Raw genomic sequence first — 20,000 nt, forward strand, 5'->3', positions numbered from 1 at the left:
GACCTAACAGATCGTTGTGCAATCATCCATTTAACCTTTAATCCTTGAGAATATTAATGATATTGTTTGATGCTAATTAGTATATTAAGTCTTATCGGATATGCATTTTGATTTAGAATTTAGAAATTATAGTAAATACCTACCATGTGTGAGATGATAATATAAAATTTAATAAATAAATAAATATGTAATATAATAAATTAAACATTACCTTGTCATAGTGTTTTATACTTTATATAGATAACTGTTATACATGCCAATAAAATAAATATAATAACCATAATAGAATAAGATATTACCTTATTTATTACGTATATTAGTGCTTCATCATTAACATATCATACAAATGTTATATATATATATATATATCGACATCACATGGTCGTCCATTGATCAACAATAACTCAAACAGGATGGAATGTTTAACTTAATTTAATGACACGTAGGCGACACGTCACCAAAACACTTGTAACATTATCACAGTGTTTCACTATTTGTTTACATTAAATAATACATCTTTACGGTTTATGTTCTCTCTGCTCTTATTTCCCAAACATTTATTTAGGTAAATTGAATTCAATTTAGCAAAAAGATGTCTAACTTGAAACTGTAAATAAAAAGTTTGTTTGGACACGTGGTACAGCGGGTGACGTCATATCGAACGCGTTGGATTTGCCTCGAGAGAAGCTGAGCGCGTCTGGTGTGTTGAGCTGTCAATCGAACCGAAAGTAAAAAGCCTTTATAAACACACACACACACTCCACACACACTACCCAGTCTGAGCCTTGACCTCTAGGTGTTTAACTTCAGCAACAGCGGCTCTGTCTTACTGCAAACATGGGCAACTATTTCTCTCAGATTTTCTCTCGTCTCTTTCCTAAAAAGCAGGTTAGGTTGCTTATGGGTGAGTAAATATTTTTATCCAAACTTCGAATTTCAAGTCTTATAGTTTGGCTACTGAGTTATTTTTACTGTATCATGCATGTGCTTGAATAAATGTAATGACCATAAGGTAAAATATATTGATATATTAATATATATATTAATAAATATCAATATTTCTTCTTCAGTTGGTCTGGATGCAGCAGGGAAAACAACAGTCCTCTACAAACTCAAACTTGGCGAAGTTGTCACAACTATTCCAACTATTGGTATGAAATATCAAAGCAGCCGTATTTAAATACATTTATGAATGTTTGCCTTAATTGGACTCATTGTCTTCTTTATTAAATATATATTTAAAAAAAAAATTCTCTCTAGGATTTAATGTTGAAACAGTTGAATATGAAAACATCTCCTTCACTGTTTGGGATGTCGGCGGTCAGACCAAAATCAGAGGTCTTTGGAAATATTACTATCAGTACACTGAAGTAAGAGTTCAATACAAACATGACTGTATATGCAGGATGTTTTTGCAGTCGTATAATATCTGACCTTCACTTTGAAAGTGTCATCGTATTCTGTGTGTCTGTGTGATTCAGGGTCTGATCTTTGTGGTGGACAGCAGTGATCGTGACCGGATTGAAACAGCAGCAGAGGAACTAAAGGCGATGCTGGCGGAGGACGAGATGAGAGACGCGGTTCTGTTAGTTCTTGCTAACAAACAGGATTTACCCAAAGCCATGCCGGTCCCGGAGCTGACAGACAAACTGGGTTTACACACACTGAGAGGACGACAGGTGAGACACACACACTCTGTTTGACACGTGATGCGTGATGTCAGTGTGTGTCTGAGTGAAATAAACGTCTGCTTCTCTGTCTCTGTGTCTCTCAGTGGTTTGTTCAGGCCACATGTGCGGTTCAAGGGTCAGGTTTATATGAAGGACTGGATTGGCTCTCGGATCAACTGTCCAAACGATAAAACACTTCAGCCTTCACACTACTTGAATCAATCACCTTTGAATGTATAGTCTCTTATGTCTCCAGTTTCATTTTTTATATTGAGATATTTATGGGATATTATTACAGTATATTTTTAGTTATAATTCTACTTCAGTACATTCTGTGTTGTTAATTTACCACTATCAAGACCATTTAAATATTAAATATTTTTGGTTTTAATATATATGTATGCCTTCATTTGCATTTTTAAATTCACACAATTTATAAATTATGCACTACTGCTGTACTATTATTTTATTTATCTACTACTGTCATTTTACCAGTTTAAACGACATGCTGTTTTTGTATTTGTCACGTTTAAATTATTTGAATGTGTTTTGCTGTATTTGGACTATGTGAAAAAACAAGCTGATGTTTGCCTGAAATAAATGTATCTGTGCCTTTCAAATATCTCCAATAAATGATGCAATTTTTTTTTTCAGTAGTGTCCTTTTGTGTCATTTAATAAATAAATATAATAGAATAGAAAAATGCATAAGAAACAGAGTATCGCAGATAGATAGATAGATAGATAGATAGATAGATAGATAGATGGATAAAAATCAATATTTATATTGTACTTATGTGTTTAATTTTTTATACATTTTTTAAAGGCTTATCAAATTTTCAGAATGGATGACATTTTTGAGAAATGTACTAATATATATATATATATATATATATATATATATATATATATATACATATATACATATATATATATACATATATATATATATACAAATATATATATATACAAATATATATATATATATATATATATATATATATATATATATATATATATATATATATATATATATATATATATATATATATATATATATATTGCGCTCATATATGTTTACGTTTCAGTATGTATTAGCATTCTCAACTAAAAGCTCACACATGTGGGTACATAATGAAGAAACGTGATGTTTCTGTAGTTTTCGAGAATGACGTGGCACCGCTGACGTCATTTCGACCGCGTTGGACTCTGACGTGGAGAGAATCACAGTCGCGATCAAACTGCTGCTCAAAACACACTTTCACCCGGACAGAGAGAATCACGAAGGAAAGAGATCAGAGGAAAGAAAGAGTGATTGTAGTCTGGCGCAAACTCCTCCAATTAGTTGGACTTTTACTCTGTTTCTGGGCAGTTTTTAACATGGGTTTGACCATTTCAAGCGTCTTCTCTCGCTTGTTTGGGAAAAAACAGATGAGAATTCTCATGGGTGAGTTGGAAGTTGTTTGTTTTTGTCAGTTAGCTTTGAAAAAAACTCTATTTTGTTGACTTTTTCCATTGAATTATGTTTTTAAAGCTCTTTCTGTATGCTCTGAATGCTCTTGTGATGTATGGACGTTGAAATGAATTTTAAACTTAATCAGTAAATCAGTCGCTTATTGTATTGAGTTTCTTTATTGTTTCCCAAGAAGTAGGAAGGTGTTTATGTTCTTCTGTTCTTCTTCTTCAGTTGGTCTGGATGCTGCAGGGAAAACCACAATCCTCTACAAACTCAAACTGGGAGAAATAGTCACAACTATTCCAACGATAGGCAAGTCATAAAAGAGCTCTATGAAAAAAAAAATACTAATAATTAATTGACTTTTTAATCTCAAAATTGTCTTTTATTAAGTGATTTGCAAGATATAAAGACAGAACCGTGAGACAAAAATCCCAAATTATCATCTTTTTGTTTTTTTTATTCTTTGACAGAAAACAGAATTGTGAGATGTGAATAGAATTTATAGGAGAGAATTGCGAGGAAAAATGTCAGAATTCTGGGGGCGGGATATTATCTCCAAAAAAAAAAAAAAAAAAAAGCACACATAGATAACAGATCATATACATCGCAACAAAGAGAGAATTTATGCTTAAACTGACAATATTCAGATATTCTATGGATGAATTTTAGGTTACATTATGTTTTTAATGGACAGATATTCCCATAAATACATTTATAGGTCATTCTTGAGTTTCAAATCAAATATTTACCTTCAAATTTGTATTTTGCAGGAATAAAAATGAAGCATTCATAAAGATTTTCCCATATTTTCATGACCCGTACATGCACTTGACAGGTTTTGTGATTGATTGTTACATTGATGTGAACAACTGCATGTCTTCACACCTGATCCTGTGCGTTTCGTTAGGTTTTAACGTCGAGACGGTGGAATACAAGAACATTTGCTTCACCGTGTGGGATGTGGGTGGTCAGGATAAGATCAGGCCTCTTTGGAGACACTACTTCCAGAATACCCAGGTAAACAGATGCATCACATCGCGACAGGACCAAGGTAGTCAAAAAACAATGGCGTCGCAGCATTCCAGCAGGATGAAATGCTCATTGTGCCACGGCCGAACTGATTGAGTTTGACCGTCCAGCCCTGAGCTGCTAGAAAAACAACTACGGGGATGTAGTTCTAGTTTGGCTGGATGCTGTGGATGCTCTTTGTATGAGGATGTTGGTGTTACTATTAGGATTAAGTTGAGGACTAGAGTTTGATTTAGAGAACAGAACTGTTCATGTAGTTCTCTTTTCTTTTTACTGCATGCTTATAGATTGTTCAGTAAGCTAATGCTAGAATATCTAACTCGTGCTTGTTCTTAATTTCCCTAATGTTTAAGAATGGATCATTTCTAAAAGGTTTCTAAAGACGTGTTTACAGACGATCTTGAGGTCCTAGAAACTCACAAGTTGTGTGATGACAGTGAAACCTAACTTATATTCATTTAAAAATGCCTAAAACATTATAATTCTGTGCAGTAGGTGTTATAGTTTGCATGCTATAATGTAAAATTATGTCTTAATTTGCCCGTCTACAAAGTAAGGCCTTAAAGGGATAGTTCACCCAAAAATCCTGTCATCATTTACTCACCCACAAGTTCAAAACCTGTATGAATGTCTTTATTCTTTTGAATATAGAATATATTTTGATAAATGTGGGTTACCAAAGAGTTGCTGGTTCCTATTGACTTCCATAGTGGGTTTTTTAAAAAATTTTTACCCATACTATGGATGTCAGTGGGTTAGGAACTACTTGAGGGTGAGTAAATGACATAATTCTTAATTTTGAGTGAACTGTCCCTTTAAAAGGTCTTAAATCGAGGCTTTGAATGTTGCAAACACAGTAGAAATTAATTTGAATCTGTATTTTTGTGTTGTTTTCCAATACAAATATCCACTTGACATGCGTAATGAAGAGTTGAAGTCTTGTTTTCTGAGAAATTAGCAAATATTTATTCTTGTTTTAATGATGAAAATCAGTTAACTTGAAACAGTTTCTCTGAAAAACAAGACGTGCATGGTTTTGGTTGAAGTAGACGTTTGTGCTGGAAAACGAGACAAAAATACTGAGGAAGAAAAGAGCATCAGAAGGTGTAGTAAAAGTAGTTTTATTTCTATTTACCTCCTGAAAACCTCCTGGAAATGAGTCTTTAAGTGAAGAACTGGAGCTTAATAATATTTTCTGTCTGTAAGCAGGTTTTTGCTCTAAATGTGTTGTTTCTTCAGGGTCTGATCTTCGTGGTGGACAGTAACGATCGAGAGCGAGCACAGGAAGCAGCAGAAGAGCTTCAGAAGATGGTGAGATTAAACACCGCTCTGGTTTTAAACCCTGTACCTGCACTAAACCAAATGCTGCTTTTACTGTGCAGCATCAGTCTGTTTCAGAACACCATAAATATCTGCACATATTCTGTCTTCAACAGCTTCAGGAGGATGAGCTGAGAGATGCCGTTCTGCTGGTTTTTGCAAATAAACAAGATTTACCAAACGCAATGGCCATCAGCGAGATGACGGACAAACTGGGCCTGCAAGCACTCAGGAGCAGAACCGTGAGTGATGCTATTATACACTTTATGTGCAATATTACGATGCATATTTGGAAGCTCCATTTAATAGACATATTAACATTGGCTATTGAAATGTATTTATTTTGGACCTGTAATTAATCATATTTCTGGAAAAATAATTAAAAAAAAATTTTTTTTTAAACATTTTGCTTACCAAGGCTGCATTTATTTGACCAAAAATACAGTAAAAATTTAAATATTGCGAAATATTATTATAATTCTAAGTAGCTGATTTATAGTGTAATATATTTTAAAATGTAATTTATTCCTGTGATCTGCAGCTGTATTTTCAGCATCATTCCTCCAGTCTTCAGTGTCACATGATCTTCAGAAATCATTCTAATATGATGATTTGCTGCTCAATTATCAGTTTTGATGATGCTCATTTATTAGTTATGGTTCTTATTATTATCAATGCTGAAAACTTTTTTTTTTTTTGGGAACTGTGATAAATATTTGATTAATATAAAATTCAAAAGAACAGCATTCATTTGAAATGTAACTTCATTAATGTCTTCACTGCTACTTTTGATCAATGTAGTGCATCCTTCCTGAATAAAAGTATTAATTTATTTTCTCGTGAATGGTAGCATTTCAACTTTTATAATAATAAGAAGAAATGTTTCTTAAGCAGCATATTTGAAAAAAGTATTCTGAAGGATCATGTGACACTGAAGACTGAAGTAACTTTGATTCACAGCAATTAATTACGTTTTATTAATATATTACAGTAGAATATCGTTTTTTAAATGGTAATAATAATTCACAATAGTAATGTATTTACTGTTTTATTGATCAAATAAATGCAGCCTCGGTGAGCAGAAGAGACTTCTTTCAAAATCAATTAAAAATCTTTTTTTTTTTTTTAAATATTAATTTTAGTGCATATTGTATCTGTTTAGTAGTAATATGTTGATATTGTGCTCCTCATCAGTGGTATGTCCAGGCGACCTGTGCGACTCAAGGGACGGGTTTATACGAGGGATTAGACTGGCTTTCCGAGCAGCTCTCCAAACAGTAAACAGCACTTCCTGTTCAAGCAGGATGTGTGCTTTTCTAAAGGACACGATCAGTGGAGTTGATGTGGCACAGAAGCTGTTCATGGATCATTTTCAGTTGATTGCTACCAAAAGACGGCAGTGCATTTGAACACTTTGTTCCTTTTTTAATTCGCTTCACCTTTGACCCTGACTGACATTTCTCCCAGAATCATTCCACTTGATGTTTGTGGCCATTAAAAATACTAGATTTGTTAAGAAGCTCTTGCTGTACTTTTGAGCTCTTGTTACAGTAAACATAAACATCAAGCATTGTCTGTATGTATTTATAAAAATGCTCTATTTTTGCTCCCTCAACTTGATTTATTCCATTATTTTCATTCCAGACATTTTCATTACCAGGCGTTTGCATGCCATACATGCAGGGAACTATTCTCAGAGAAGCATGCATTTAATAAATAAAAGATTATTCTAATAGTAGCACATTTAGAAACTGTCAATGCATTGACGTTAGCAATAGTTTTAGTGCTTTATAAAATGCAAAGTTTTTATTGGGAATAGTCTGATGTCTGTGTTGTAAATAAGCAGCCTTTTTATATACGTAATCACAATTGCCTTAAGCATGCTGTGATTTACTATGTGAATGAACACTTTTTATTTAGCATTTCAATTGAGAACAAACCAGTGCAAATGCTTTAGACAACCAACTATTTTTATTCCCAGCTTAGAAAATATTCAAATGGATCCGTGCTAGGAATCGTCTAGCTGTTACCCCTTTTTAAAAATGTATTAAAACATCATTAATAAAGTATATGATGCAAATAAAAGTCTGATATGCGTCACTTGTGTGGTTGTGTATCAACAAAGACTTAAGAAAGAAATGAACTTATTATTAAATGCTATAAAGTGTCATGAACACAGATATGTATTCATGTTTTTAATTGAAGCAATATTTCAACCAAAACTAAAAATGGACTCTCTTTTTTTTATCCAGGATGAGTTTGTTTCTTCATCAGATTTGGAGAAATGTAGCATTGCATCACTTACTCACCAATGGATCCTCTGCAGTGAATGGGTGCCGTCAGAATGAGAGTCCAAACAGCTGATAAAAACATCACAATAATCCACAAATAATCCACAGCACTCCAGTCCATCAGTTAATGTCTTGAGGAGAGAAAAGATGCGTGTTTGTAAGAAACTAATCCATAACTAAGATGTTAATTTCAAATCATTGCTTTCAGCTAAAACAGTAATCCATAATCCACTTCCATCAGTGAAAAAGTGGTTTGGTCTGAATCAGGAGAGAAATCTGCACAGATCTAGGAATGTATACAAGCTAAAACAGCTCTAAACAAATATATGGCTGGATTTTAATTTGAGAGACAACAGGAGATGCACTTTTTCGCTGGAGGAAGCATTATTATCGTCTCCTATTTTGACCAAAAGCAATTGTTTGAAATTAACAACATCGTAATGATGGATTTGTTTCTTACAAACACGCAGCTTTTCTCTCCTCAAGACATTAACTGATGGACTGGAGTGCTGTGGATTACTTGTGGATAATTGTGATGTTTTTTTCCCAGCTGTTTGGACTCTTATTCTGACGGCACCCATTCACTGCAGAGCATCCATTGATGAGCAAGTGATGCAATGCTACATTTCTCCAAATCTGATGAAGAAACAAACTCATCTACATCTTGGATGAAGTTTTCTTTCAAGGGAAAACCATCTAGTTTGAAAAGCAAGGTTAAAGCAATGCCACAAAATGCCGAATTAATATAAATGCAAATAATAAAAATAAAAAAAAATCATATTGTACATACAGCTTTTAATATTTCCAAGTAGGTGTCAATAGACGCATTTGATATATATCACACAAATAACTCATCATAAATATTAATTTCTACAAGTCAGAATGAAGCTATGTGATAAATCCAAATACAATCCTGAATTATGATCATTAAATAGTTGTAATTGTTGAATGGTTTTGATGAAACACGAACTGTTTGTGATCGTTTCACGTCCACTTGAGGTCACACACACCAGTGCGATGTGAAATTGGGTCTTATACAAATTAGATTAAAATACATAAACTATCTAACAGTGCTCTTAAATGAGTATAAAACAATTAAAGTGACTTATTACAAACTAAACATTTTTAATAATAATATGCATACACAAGGTAAAAACTGGGTCTTTATACAAGAAACTACATAAATTCCTTTTGGATTTTTAAATAAATATAGAAAAAATGTAAAATAATTTCATTGAGTACTATATAATGCTACTAGGTGGCACTGTTCACAAATGGATTATTCCTTTGGAGCTTAAAGTTTGTCGAAATAACATCTCTTTATTATAATATTTGATAAATAGTCTACTTAATATAAATAAATTGGAAACGGTGAACAAAATAATTTTGCAACAACTGTGCTGCTGGTTTTATTGAACTCAACTGAGAGGACTATAATGATCATCAAACATTAATACATCATACCCACAGTCTATGATCATACCCCATCTCTCCATTTGATCTGCATAAATGTCCACTGAACAAAGTTAAGCTAATATGTTCCCAAATACATGTGTACATGAAAAAAAATCCCTTATTTAGCACATTATGATTATTACCGATATACAGTACATGGTACAAAGCAAACCATCTTATTACTCTGGTTCAGAAATGTCTCTAGCCACTGGCATGCTGCATGTTCACTATAACAAACATCATGTTGCTTCCATTGTTGTTTTGCTTCAGTCGTCAAAGAAGCCACTCTTCACCATAGCCAAAAACATACACAAAAGACGAATAAAAAATTAAATAAGATATTACAAAAATCAGAGTTAACATACAATTTACACAAAACTAACTTTTTTTGTGCAACTCCTCAGGGGAAAATTGCTAAAAATGAAACATCTATTTTCTGGTTACGCACTGTATTGAAACCATTACACAGTATGCTTTATTAATTTGAATTTTAGGTTTTAGGCACCAATTTCATAATCAATGGGGAAATGCATTCCTTTTTAAATTTATGTCTTGATCTGCAAATGAAAACTATATTACATTATCATAATGGGTTTATTCACAGTTTAAAATGTCAAAGTCAACATGAAATCTAAATACTTTCTTAATACACATTCCTGGATGTATTGTAATTCATTGTGCTTGTTGTTTACCATCCTATAGAAGCTCGTTTCCACCACAGAATGAAAAATAAAAAAGGTATTGTGACTTTTATCTCACATTTCGGAGTTTATATCTCTTAAATCAGACTTTTTTCTCACAAAATATAAATGCAAGATAAAAACAAAGAAGTGTGAGATATAAACTCATAACTGTGAGATATAAACATAATTGCAATATAAAATCTGAATTACGAAATATAAACACATAATTGTTAGATCTAAACATAATTGCAAGATAAAAACTCAGGATTGTGAGATAAATACTCAGAATTGTAAGATACTCAGAATTGTAATTGAAATATAAATTCATAATTGTGAAATATAAACGTGATTGTCATATAAGCTCAGAATTGCCCAATATAAACTAATTTTGAGATATAAACTCAAAAATGCGATATATAAGCATAATTGCAATATAAACTTCATAAAAATTTAATTGTGAGATATAAACATAATTGCAAGATAAAAAAAAATTGTGAGATAAATACTCAGAACTGTAAGATACTCAGAATTGTGAAATATAAACGTATAATTGCGAGATATAAACATGATTGTCATATAAACTCAGATTTGCCGATATAAACTAATTTTGAGATATGAACCAAAAAATGCGAGATGAGCATAATTGCAATATAAACTCATAATTGCTAGATATAAAAAATTTGAATTGTAATATATACTATGAATTGTGAGATATAAAATCATATTTGCGAGATATAATTGTGAAATATAAACTTAGAATTGCGAAATATAAACTCATATTTGCAAGATATAATTGTGAAATATAAACTTAGAATTGCGAAATATAAACTCATATTTGCAAGATATAATTGTGAAATATAAACTTAGAATTGCGAAATATAAACTCATATTTGCAAGATATAATTGTGAAATATAAACTTAGAATTGCGAAATATAAACTCATATTTGCAAGATATAATTGTGAAATATAAACTTAGAATTGCGAAATATAAACTCATATTTGCGAGATATGAACTCAGAATGTTGAGATATAAACATAATTGTGATATAAACTCAGAATTTCAAAATATAAACATAACTGAGATATAAACAATTGCAAGATAAAAACTCAAAATTGTGAGATAAATACTCAGAATGGTAAGATCCTCAGAACTGTGAGATAAAAACTCATATTTGCGAGATATAAACATAATTATGCGATATATACAATTGATGGATAAACATAATTGCAAGATATGAACTCAGAATTCCGAAAAAAATCTGAATTATTAGAGAAAAAAACTTCAAAATTTGCTAGATGCAACCTTTTATATTTATATCTCGAAATTTGGACTTTTGCTCTCGGAATAACGAGATATAAAATCTGAATTGTGAGATAAAAAGTCGCAATTACCTTTTTAATATTTTTAATTCTGTAGCAGTAAAGAGATCCCGTAATACCATCCAATCAGTTCCAGATGAAAATCAAGATGTTTTATTCACAAATATGTAAAATTACAACTGTAAATTGCTTGCGAAACACCATTTCATGTTGACTTCAAAGAAACATCAGTATTGAAGTTAAATCTGGTCTTAGCAGTCAAACAGCCGTAAGACAGACAATGCAAGATATAATGATTATTGTGCTATTTCAAATCACATTGAAACATCTGAAACATATCCTTCCGCTCGTGAAAATCTGACACTGAATGTTTAATTCCTTGATTTTTGGTGAGAACTGGCTGATATCTCCCAATCCTCCGGTGTGCCGAGCTCCTGAAGGAGCCTGATTCGGACTTCCACTGTCCCACCACAATGATGTCACTGCCGTGGTGCAGTCAGTCCCAAACGGCTCTGGTTCTCTGCTCAGATGGGAGTTTTCTTCCCGTCCGGTCTCCAGAGCTCACAGTCACAGAAGTGTCCGTCTCTCTCTAGAGGTTGTTCTTCTCTGTGCTCTCTGCTTCTGTGCTGCGAGGGAAGTAGACGGTGGTCTTGTGCTCTTCGTAGCGGTCGATGTGCTTCAGGTGAACCACCATGTGCAGCGCGTAGGCCAGCACCAGCAGCAGGATCAGAGATGTGATCAGACCCATCAGGATGGCAGGAGTGAAGAAGGTCGCGCAGTCACTGGCCGCCGCAAACTTACTGGACTGAACGTTAAACGCCTGGATCTGTGAGGAACAACAGAAGAAACAGCAGATGGTAAGATCGGAATCCTTACAAACTATTTTCCAGTTTACAGCTTGTCTGTTGTTGTTCTATCTGTCTGTCTGTCTGTCTGTCTGTCTATCTGTCTGTCTATCATCTATCTGTCTGTCTCTCTGTCTGTCTATCTATCTGTCTATCATCTATCTGTCTGTCTGTCTGTCTGTCTGTCTATCTGTCTGTCTATCATCTATCTGTCTGTCTGTCTGTCTGTCTATCTGTCTGTCTATCATCTATCTGTCTGTCTCTCTGTCTGTCTATCTATCTGTCTCTCTGTCTATCGTCTATCGTCTATCTATCTGTCTGTTCGTCTATCTTTCAATCTGTCTGTCTCTCTGTCTATCATCTATCTATCTGTCTGTTTATTGTCTGTCTATCTATCTATCTATCTATCTATCTATCTATCTATCTATCTGTTTGTCTGTCTATTTATCCATCTATTTATCTATCTATCTATCTATCTATCTATCTGTCTCTTATCTATCTATCTATCTATCTATCTATCTATCTATCTATCTATCTATCTATCTATCTATCTATATATCTATATATCTATCTATCTATCTATCTATCTATCTGTCTGTCTGTCTGTCTGTCTGTCTGTCTGTCTGTCTGTCTATCTGTCTGTCTGTAACTTATCTATCTATCTATCTATCTATCTATCTATCTATCTATCTATCTATCTATCTATCTATCTGTCTGTCTGTCTGTCTGTCTGACTGTCTATCGTCAATCTATCTGTCTCTGTCTATCATCTATCTATCTGTCTGTCTATTGTCTGTCTATCATCTATCTATCGATCTATCGACCTATCTATCTATCTATCTATCTATCTATCTATCTGTCTGTCTGTCTGTCTGTCTGACTGTCTATCGTCAATCTATCTGTCTCTGTCTATCATCTATCTATCTGTCTGTCTATTGTCTGTCTATCATCTATCTATCGATCTATCGACCTATCTATCTATCTATCTATCTATCTATCTATCTATCTATCTATCTATCTATCTATCTATCTATCTATCTGTCTCTTATCTATTTATCTATCTATCTATCTATCTATCTATCTATCTGTCTGTCTGTCTGTCTGTCTCTTATCTATCTATCTATCTATCTATCTATATATCTATCTATGTATCTATCTATCTATCTATCTATCTATCTATCTATCTATCTATCTGTCTGTCTGTCTGTCTGTCTGTCTGTCTGTCTGTCTGTCTGTAACTTATCTATCTATCTATCTATCTATCTATCTATCTATCTATCTGTCTGTCTGTCTGTCTGTCTGTCTGTCTGTCTATCGTCAATCTATCTGTCTCTGTCTATCATCTATCTATCTGTCTGTCTATTGTCTGTCTATAATCTATCTATCTATCTATCTATCTATCTATCTATCTATCTATCTATCTATCTATCTATCTATCTATCTATCTGTCTCTTATCTATCTATCTATCTATCTATCTATCTATCTATCTATCTATCTATCTATCTATCTATCTATCTATCTATCTATCGTACATACATTCGTTCGTACTGTCCATCTATCCATCTGTCTATCTAATCAGTTTTTCTCTAGGGTATGTATAATTTGTCAGAGATGTTCCAGGCATAGCTGAATAATTCATAGTTTTTTTTTTATATTCCAAATTAAAAAGCATTTAATTTCTCTGGACTGAGTTTTTTAAAAAGACGCTGCTCTCACACCAAACCACACGCTTGTGTAACCACATTACACCCACCAGAGGCTAAAAATACAGCGTGAGATGCTACAACTCAAATATGAGGCGCTTATCAGTGGAGGATGGAGGGAAAGAGATGCCTGCCAACCTGGAAGTCGGTGAAGGTTATGTGCCAGCTTGCGGCGTGGTCAGTGTTGGCGCTGGGTACCAGCAGCGTGTCGTACTTCTGCAGGCTACTGACGTGCTGGCAGTGATAGGAGTTGGTGGAGGGCGCGTACACATCTGTAGCGTTGAACACGGCCTCGTGCGTCCAGTTGTAATGGATGAAAACATTATCCAGAGTGAACCAGTTCTGTCCCGCAGACTCATAGAATGTGTTTGACATCTGTAGCCTGTGGAAATAAACGCATGTTTATCTTTCTGCAAAGCCATAAAAATAATTTCAGATGAGTAATGCAAATTGATCGTTTTACTAGCACACGCATAAAATATATAGGGATGCATGATATATCGGCCACCATATCGGTATCAACCAATAAATGCTCAATTTTCTGTAATCGGTATCATGCCGATAAGAAAATTTGGCCGATATCTTAAAGGTGATAAATAATTCATTATTTCCTTCAGAAACAATTGACTTGAGATTAATTGTTTGCATTATTTATTCATTATTTTATTTATTTGTAACACTTTTTATGATGAAATTTGGTAATGGGAGGGTAAAACTATTTTTTAAATGTACACTGTTCAAACTAGGCGGCTTATGTTGAAGTGTTTGGGAAGTGGCTTTTAACGATGAGACTTTTTTTATAATCAGGCTCTCAAACAGTATATAAAAATTTGGATATACTATAGATTTCCAGGCCAAAATATCGGTTATCGGCTTTAAAATAAATTAAAATATCGGTTATCGGTATCAGTATCATTAAATTATACTAAACTGTAAAATCAGATTGGATGAACTACATTTTAAGACACTGCACATTAACTAATATGGACACATCTGTGATGACAAATGTAAAAAACAATGTAATTTTAAATGATTTTGATACAAATGGTAAACATTAACATTATATAAAACATTATAAAGAGGTTTGAATACTGACTGCAGTATTATTTTTTAATGAAAACCTGTTTATAATGTTTTATAGAATGTTAATATTAAAATAAATGTTAATATATATATATAATTTAATTAATTAATATATATATATATATATATATATATATATATATATATATATATATATATATATATATATATATATATAATTTAAAAAATATATATAATTAATTAATAACCTGATAGAGAGGCCTCTTAGATCTTCCACGTCGCCAAAACGTAGATTGAGTCTGGAGAATAACAAAATATGTCACAATATTATTAAATATCTATCAAGCCAAAAACACAACCAAACTCATTAGCGGTCACATTTTCTTTCTCAATAAAACATCCTAAACCTGGCTGAGGTAGTTTTTAGCTAGGCCAGGCTTTGATCATTCATGTTTGGAAAAGACATCAGGGCATGTCCAAATAATATTTCACTCCAAAAAAAAAAAAAACCACATTTATGTTTGCAGCTGAACTCACATGGCTTTGTCTTTGCTGCAGAAGGAGCCTTTGGTGTCCACCGGTGCATCTGGGCTGAAGGTTCTCTCTGTGAGGTCCACCAAACTGTGATTTCTGTACCTGATGGCCAGTTTGCGGGCCCTGAAGAGGATGCAGGTCTTGCCGTTGTATGAAACACTCAGAGGAGAATAAAGCAACATTCCTGGAGACTGAAGCAACTTCCTGCGTGGAGGAGCGTGAAGCTGCCATCCGTACGGCTGAAACAGGAGCAAATCACAGTCAAATAAGCAATGGACACTATTGTTCAAATGTTTGAGGTCGGTATTAAGGTCTAACTATGTATAGAATTGAATCACATGTACAAATTATTGTGACAACACCCATCCAGGTGTGGGGTTTGTAACAAATTTTAAATGTTTTTGTTTCTTCTGCTCAACAAGGCTGAATTTTCTGTTTTAAAAATACAGAAAAAAACTATAAAATTGTGACATATTTTTATAATTTAAAATTACTGTTTTGTATGAGAATATGTTGTAAACTCTAATTTATTTCTGTGATGGGCAGCTGTATTTTCAGCATCATAACAGTCTCCAGTGTCACATGATCTTCAGAAATCATTCTAATATGCTGCTCAAGAAACATTAATATTATTATAATGTTTAAAAAACAGTTGTGCTGCTTCATGTTTTTGTGGAAACTGTGATAAATGTAATTTTTCAGCATACTTTGATGAATATGAAGTTCAAAAATAAATATTTCGTAACATTATTAATATTTTCTGTCACGTTTAATAAATGTAATGCATCCTTGCTAAGTAAAAGTATACATTTCTTTCAGCAATAGTGTATGCAAGGCTAGTTGTCACACCTATAGGGGTAGATGTCACAATATAAACCTTTATTATTGAGCATAAGCTTTTAAGTTAAATCTAAACCTATGATAATCCACAAAACAGTTGACTGAACTGCAAGAATGTAAACTGTAACATATTACAGTTTTTCTCAGTTGCTTTGGTACATTTCTCTAATCATTCTTGAGATTTGCAAAACAGTAAGTGCATTTCTCAAAACAACTCGTACAAATATCAAAACACAATGGATGACCTGCAAAAGCCAGTCTCTTGCTCAAAATCCTTAGTTCATCTCTCAAAAATAAATATCTGTGTCAATGAACATGTCAGTGCCATCAGAATGACAAGTCCTTGTGTCATAGTTTACGGATAAGACAGTCAAATTGCTTAGTCATGTTGTCAATTTAACAGTGGAGGGATGTTCTGATGTAAACTACTGTATTGAACAGTATGCCATATGCTTATGTATGCCATATATCCATTTCAAAACTACACATTTACACATTACTGTTTGTGGGATGTTGATTGAAAGGGACTGGATAGAATTCCCAGTTACACTTTTACTAGTGGTCTGACCAAAAAAATAAAAAAATAAAAAATACTTTTACAATGCCATTGTGATATAGAAAAGGAAATATGGGAACAAAGATGAAAATAATTCCATTTTCAGAATTTGTAACTCTTGTGTTGTCCTTTGTCTATACAGTATAAGCTTTCCTACTGAAGATTCATGAGATGAACCTTTGAGCTATTTCAGAGAAATGGTTTATCATTGGTTTATCATCTACATTCTCTTCATTAGTAAAGATTCACTTGCACAATTCATGCCAAATTGACAAAACATCTAATAATAGTGTGTAAAAATACAAATAAAAAGTGTGCTTGGCAGTTTATGACAACTAGATTAACCATTTTGCATTTAATGACTTATATGATGAACTAAAGACTAGATGTTTTGGGGGGTAAGACTATTGCACAGAAAACTGTATAATACATTTTGAGCAACATGACATTAGCAACTGATAATGTAGGAATCCGCAGATAAATGTGCGTAATCAATTGCATGAATGTACAATAGCAATCGCAACTTGTTCAAAAGAATGAGAAACTGGTTTTATGATGTGTATTAATGACTAGATGATGTGGAGGTTGTACAAGTAGTTTTGAAAATTTCATTTCTGTTTTGAAAAATGCACCAAAGTGACTGAGAAAAACTGTAAACTAACAGATGTTCTGGCCGAAATACAGTAAATTACAATTCAAAACAATATGCCGAAATAAAAGTCTGACAGCTCCCTCAAGTGGGCATTTATGAAAATACTCTAGTACCTGTATGTGACAAGTAGCCCCGTTTTCCCTTATGCTGTGAAATAAACTTAAATTAAAAAATAAAAACAGTTCCCAGAAGTCATATCTGGAAAGAGAATTAGAGACATTTTGGGTACTGTAATGTCTCCTATATCAGAGTGAAATTTCTGATTAAAAATGTAGCATGTCTGTAATCTGTTTTTCCAAAGACCATGCAGTCTGTCAAGGATTAATTTCATCTGCTTTGGAGGGAAATCTGCACCCCAGCAGCAGCACAAGGTCACAGTGGCTCGTCTCGTCTCGTCTCACCTGCAGAGCTTCAGCCGCAAACACCGAGCCATCAGCGTCCACCCCATCTGCACAACAACACCCACATCAGGTGACCAGAGACTAAATCTGCTCCCTGAAACACTCTTCGAAATATTTAGATTCACTTAAACAAATATGCAAATAAGCACATTTATTAAGAATTCTGTGTGTGTGTATGTGTGTGTGCATGTATATATATATATATATATATGATTCTGTGATGACATTCAAAGGTTTGGGATCAGTAAGATTTGTTTATCTCCTGCTCATCAAGGCTGCATTTATTTAATCAAAAATACGGAAAACACAGTAAAATTGTGAAACATTATTGCATTTTAAAATGTCAGATTTCTGTGTGAATATCTGCTAAAGTGTAATTTATTTCTGTGATCAAAGCTGTATTTTCAGCATCATTACTCCAGTCTTCAGTGTCACATGATCTTCAGAAATCATTCTAATATGATGATTTATTATCAGTGCTGGAAACACTTCTGCTGCTTAATATATATATATATAATATTTATATTATTTATTTCTTTATTTGGAACCTGTGATACCGAGCAGATTATTAAAAATAGAAATCCTTTCTAACAGTAGTCTTTAACACTTCCCTTTTTATTAATTTAAACATGCTTTCTGAAGAAAAGTATTAATTTCTTTAAAATGTACTGTCCCCAAACTGTAGTTTGCATTGCTTAAAAAGAACAAAAAAATGCACTTTGGTGCAGATACTGATATTACTATGGCAAAAAAGTGATGAAATTCTGAGGCTTGTAATGTAAATCAGTGAGATCTTTATAACAGTACAGCAGATACTTAAATAAAATGATAGAAGTGTCAACTGACTCTCTATATGTCCAATAATATGTCTTAGTAAGATGAGATTCAAATGCCTAGTTTGATGATCAAAACATATAATGCAATGCAAAACAATAATGATTGAGAGATGACTAAACAAACGCTCTGAGGATCAGATTTTAAACAGGGTTAATAGTTTTGATAGTTTTAATCATTTAGAGGCCATAGAAATATGTGTATCAAATATGATAACTTATATGGATGTACAGGGTTGCAAAGAACCATTGAAGATATCATCAAAATAACTTACTTTGTTGGACTCTGATGTCTTGGGATGGTGCATCATCTGAGCTGTAAGTAGGAGAATTTAATGAGTGCATTATTAATCAGATGAATATACCTTCATTTGTATAGTTTGGTACAATCTCTCAGTTTCAGCTGCAGATCGGATCTTCACGCGTCATGAATATGAATGAGATACGGGAGGCTTTGATGCTGTGAGTCACTGCTGGAACGTCACCATCCGCAAAATGAGACGAACTCGCTTTCAAGTCACTTCGCTTCGTTTCCCGCAGTTTTTTTTCAGTTTTGTTTCCTTTAAGTATTAGCTTTGCTTCAGACGCTTCTCCGGAAAAGCCGCAGGAGAAATAAATATACACACGAAAGAGTCTGTTAACATGTAGCGAGAGATATAAAATCAACATGGAGAACAGCTTGGATTGTTTGATGAGAATAAGATGAGAAATTATCATATTGAGATATCTTAAAAAAAAAAAGGCTTGAGATGATGTTAAAGGAATATTTAAAAATTGCTAATAATGTGCTCAGCCTCAGGCCATGCACGATTAGAAGAGTTTGTTTCTATATTAGATTTGTAGAAATGTTGCATTAGTGTCTCACCAATGGATGCTCTGCAGTGAATGGGTGCCGTCAGAATTAAAGTCCAAACAGCTGATAAAAACGTTACAATAATCCACAAATAATCCACAGCACTCCAGTCCATCAGTTAACATCTGGAGAGGTGAAAAGCTTTGGGTTAAAACCATTGCTTTCTTCTAAAATATGAGTCCATAATCAATAATCAAAAATGTTTTTGCTTGTAAACGATGCAGATTTCTCACCTGATTCAGACACGACCATTTTTTCACTGTAGGAAGCATTATTATGGATTATGTACTCGTATTTTAACCAGAAGCAATGGTTTGACGTTAAAACGTCTTAATGATTTATTTGTGTCTTAAAAACATGCAGCTTTTGTCTTCTCCAGATGTTAACTGATGGACTGGAGTGCTGTGGATTATTGTGATGTTTTTATCAGCTGTTTGGACTCTCATTCTGACGGCACCCATTCACTGCAGAGCATCCATTGGTGAGACACTGATGCAATGCTACATTTCTC

The 20,000-nt window shown here is 33.4% G+C and overlaps 3 protein-coding genes across 3 annotated transcripts in view; 2 read left to right on the top strand and 1 right to left on the bottom strand.

The window, feature by feature from the left end:
* Positions 1 to 689: 689 nt before the first annotated feature.
* Positions 690 to 2,323, top strand: LOC113055444 (ADP-ribosylation factor 4-like). Its single transcript, XM_026221759.1, has 5 exons — positions 690 to 904; positions 1,071 to 1,151; positions 1,261 to 1,370; positions 1,482 to 1,679; positions 1,775 to 2,323. Exons 1-5 carry the CDS (start codon positions 838 to 840, stop codon positions 1,859 to 1,861), a joined length of 543 nt encoding a protein of 180 aa, XP_026077544.1. The 5' UTR covers positions 690 to 837; the 3' UTR covers positions 1,862 to 2,323.
* Positions 2,324 to 2,865: 542 nt separating this feature from the next.
* Positions 2,866 to 7,577, top strand: LOC113055445 (ADP-ribosylation factor 4-like). The gene is made up of 6 exons (XM_026221760.1): positions 2,866 to 3,116; positions 3,357 to 3,437; positions 4,036 to 4,145; positions 5,397 to 5,468; positions 5,594 to 5,719; positions 6,672 to 7,577. The coding sequence occupies exons 1-6, from the start codon at positions 3,050 to 3,052 to the stop codon at positions 6,756 to 6,758; spliced, it is 543 nt and encodes a 180-aa protein (XP_026077545.1). The 5' UTR covers positions 2,866 to 3,049; the 3' UTR covers positions 6,759 to 7,577.
* Positions 7,578 to 11,091: 3,514 nt separating this feature from the next.
* LOC113055446 (V-type proton ATPase subunit S1-like protein) overlaps positions 11,092 to 20,000 on the bottom strand; it is a 14,377-nt gene continuing 5,468 nt past the window's right edge. The window contains exons 2-7 of the mRNA XM_026221762.1: positions 18,912 to 18,952; positions 17,804 to 17,850; positions 15,358 to 15,593; positions 15,069 to 15,119; positions 13,915 to 14,158; positions 11,092 to 12,053 (exon numbers count right to left, since the gene is read on the bottom strand). Of these exons, the coding sequence (XP_026077547.1) occupies positions 11,817 to 12,053; positions 13,915 to 14,158; positions 15,069 to 15,119; positions 15,358 to 15,593; positions 17,804 to 17,850; positions 18,912 to 18,952 (856 nt within the window). The 3' untranslated portion in view covers positions 11,092 to 11,816. The remainder of the gene's footprint in view (positions 12,054 to 13,914; positions 14,159 to 15,068; positions 15,120 to 15,357; positions 15,594 to 17,803; positions 17,851 to 18,911; positions 18,953 to 20,000) is intronic.

This window comes from Carassius auratus, chromosome 36 (genome assembly GCF_003368295.1).
Source record: "Carassius auratus strain Wakin chromosome 36, ASM336829v1, whole genome shotgun sequence".
NCBI lineage: Eukaryota > Metazoa > Chordata > Actinopteri > Cypriniformes > Cyprinidae > Carassius > Carassius auratus.

Bases quoted from the DNA above. Each gene is read 5' to 3' on its own strand.
- LOC113055444 (XM_026221759.1), top strand. From the start codon at position 838: ATGGGCAACTATTTCTCTCAGATTTTCTCTCGTCTCTTTCCTAAAAAG. The intron at 1,152-1,260 runs GTATGAAATATC...AATTCTCTCTAG, and splicing joins CACAACTATTCCAACTATTG to GATTTAATGTTGAAACAGTT. The intron at 1,680-1,774 runs GTGAGACACACA...TGTGTCTCTCAG, and splicing joins ACACACTGAGAGGACGACAG to TGGTTTGTTCAGGCCACATG.
- LOC113055445 (XM_026221760.1), top strand. From the start codon at position 3,050: ATGGGTTTGACCATTTCAAGCGTCTTCTCTCGCTTGTTTGGGAAAAAA. The intron at 3,438-4,035 runs GCAAGTCATAAA...GCGTTTCGTTAG, and splicing joins CACAACTATTCCAACGATAG to GTTTTAACGTCGAGACGGTG. The intron at 4,146-5,396 runs GTAAACAGATGC...TTGTTTCTTCAG, and splicing joins ACTACTTCCAGAATACCCAG to GGTCTGATCTTCGTGGTGGA.